The sequence below is a fragment of the Lactuca saligna genome, chromosome 9, assembly GCF_052625555.1.
Source record: "Lactuca saligna cultivar CGN05327 chromosome 9, ASM5262555v1, whole genome shotgun sequence".
In the NCBI taxonomy this organism is placed as follows: domain Eukaryota; kingdom Viridiplantae; phylum Streptophyta; class Magnoliopsida; order Asterales; family Asteraceae; genus Lactuca; species Lactuca saligna.
The window spans coordinates 121,500,361-121,502,500 of record NC_136425.1 but is presented as its reverse complement, the minus strand read 5'-3'; the positions used below and the strand labels follow the sequence as shown (position 1 = coordinate 121,502,500).

Here is a 2,140-nt window from a genome sequence, read left to right as displayed (position 1 = left end):
TCGGTTGCATGGTGGATCTTTTTGGTCGAGCCAATATGCTTAGAGAAGCTCTTGAGGTAATTGAGGAGATGCCCATGGCACCAAATGTTGTCATCTGGGGTTCCTTGATGGCTGCTTGTCGGATCCACAATGAGGTTGAACTCGGTGAGTTTGCAGCAAAACGTGTTCTTGAGCTTGACCCGTATCATGATGGAGCCCATATTCTGTTATCGAATATATACGCCAAAGAAAAGAGATGGGAAAATGTTGGGGAAATGAGGAAAGTTATGCAAAATAAGGGAATCTTGAAGCAACGAGGGTGTAGTAGAATTGAATTGAATGGTAAATTACATGAGTTTTTAACAGCGGATCGAAGTCATGAAGATGTAGATGAGATATATGGTAAGTTAGATGAGGTGGTAAGAGAGTTAGAGGTGGCGGGTTACACTCCAAATATGTGCGGTGTTTTGGTTGATTTGGAGGAAGAAGAGAAGAAAAAGGCGATTTTATGGCACAGTGAGAAGTTGGCGTTGTGTTATGGGTTAGTGAGAAGGAAAAGAGGAGATTGTATACGAATAATTAAGAATCTGAGAGTATGTGAAGATTGTCATAACTTCATGAAACTGGCTTCCAAGGTTTATGAGATTGAGATTGTTGTACGTGATAGAACTAGGTTTCACCGTTACATCGATGGTGTTTGTTCATGCAAAGACTATTGGTGATTGATTCATTTATTATATGCGTGTTCAAAGTATTTTTTTTATGTATATGGTTATATTAGAGTTAACTTCACTTAAGTACCTTAATTTGTCATTAGACACCATTTTTATAACAAATGATTTTTAACATAAATATTCCATAATTACATAATGAATCACTAATTACATCTAATTCTGATCAACAATAACAAGAAGAAACTACAAATTACCTCAACATACCTACCAAATGTTGATTTGACTATACATCAATCTGAACACATTTCATGTTAAAGTGGACTTCTAACTCCTTTGTTGATTTGAATATACATCAATCTCAACACATTTCATGTTAACGTGGACTTCTAACTCCCTTCTGATCCAAACTTCCTGATGTGTATGCTTTAGTGTGTGTAAATGATCTATCTAAACACGAGCTATCAATAAACGATTCTCTAATCATCTTCGTCCGTTCACTTTCTAATTACTTGACCCAAAGGACCATATTTCCTTTTATATTCCTCTTGTGTTCCATTATATAAGATCATTTTGTTAAAGAATGGTGCATACAAAACTCCGGAGTTGGAACTCAAATTTTCAGACCTCATGGTATGTATGGTTTTGTCACTAGTCGAAAGGGATGGATAAGACAAGATTAGTTTTTGGTGAGTCTGATTCGCCAAGCCATGCTCAAACATAGACCGTTGTCGAGCAAATTGGACTTGGCCTTACGAGCCCGAGGCTGAATAGCTTGGCCTAATTTTTATTTTTATTTTGAAAAAACAAATATAATATACTCCTAAACTACTTTTAATTTATTTAGAACCTAACTTGAACCATCGACCTCAAAGAAGGAGAGAAACACTTGATATCTATATACCGGAACGGCGGAAACGTTCGGGGGTGGAGGACGTCATATACAGTTTCACAACACAAAATAATAGTAAGTAAACAAACAACATCATCCATTGCATTAATAATATAATTTAATACAAGTGTGTTCTGTATAGTTTATAAGACACCAAAAATGTAAATCAAAATAAAAGATGAGACTTGAATGCGCTCCATCTTCTCAAAAGCTGGCATCAGTACATGTCTACTGATGACCTGAAAATACAAGTTATTTTGAAAGAGTTTATCAGCTTTAAAGCTGGTGAGTTCATAAGTATTTTAGTGTCATTGTTTGTATCAAAAATTTTGTAATAGTGTTTGAAGTATGAGTTTGCAAACGTTTGTAGTAAAAGTATGCGAATGTTTGTAATGTTTGTAACTCCTAGAAAATCCTATATTTTCTACTAAAAGTAGCCTTCTACCAAGGCACGACTGTTTTGTATGTTTTGTTTCTTGTAAAAGTGCATAATTTTCCCAAGTGTAACTATCATTATCAAAATATAGTTTATACATTATCGTTTATGTGAAATGATCACAAAGTGAATGCAAAGGGGAAATTAATGTAGTAATGTAGT

The 2,140-nt window shown here is 34.9% G+C and overlaps 1 protein-coding gene across 1 annotated transcript in view; it reads left to right on the top strand.

The window, feature by feature from the left end:
* Positions 1 to 759, top strand: part of LOC145018586 (Pentatricopeptide repeat (PPR) superfamily protein) — a 2,426-nt gene extending 1,667 nt beyond the window's left edge. The window contains exon 2 of the mRNA XM_078976463.1: positions 1 to 759. This exon is cut by the window's left edge and continues 893 nt beyond it. Coding sequence (XP_078832589.1) covers positions 1 to 701 — 701 coding nt within the window. The 3' untranslated portion in view covers positions 702 to 759.
* Positions 760 to 2,140: the final 1,381 nt, after the last annotated feature.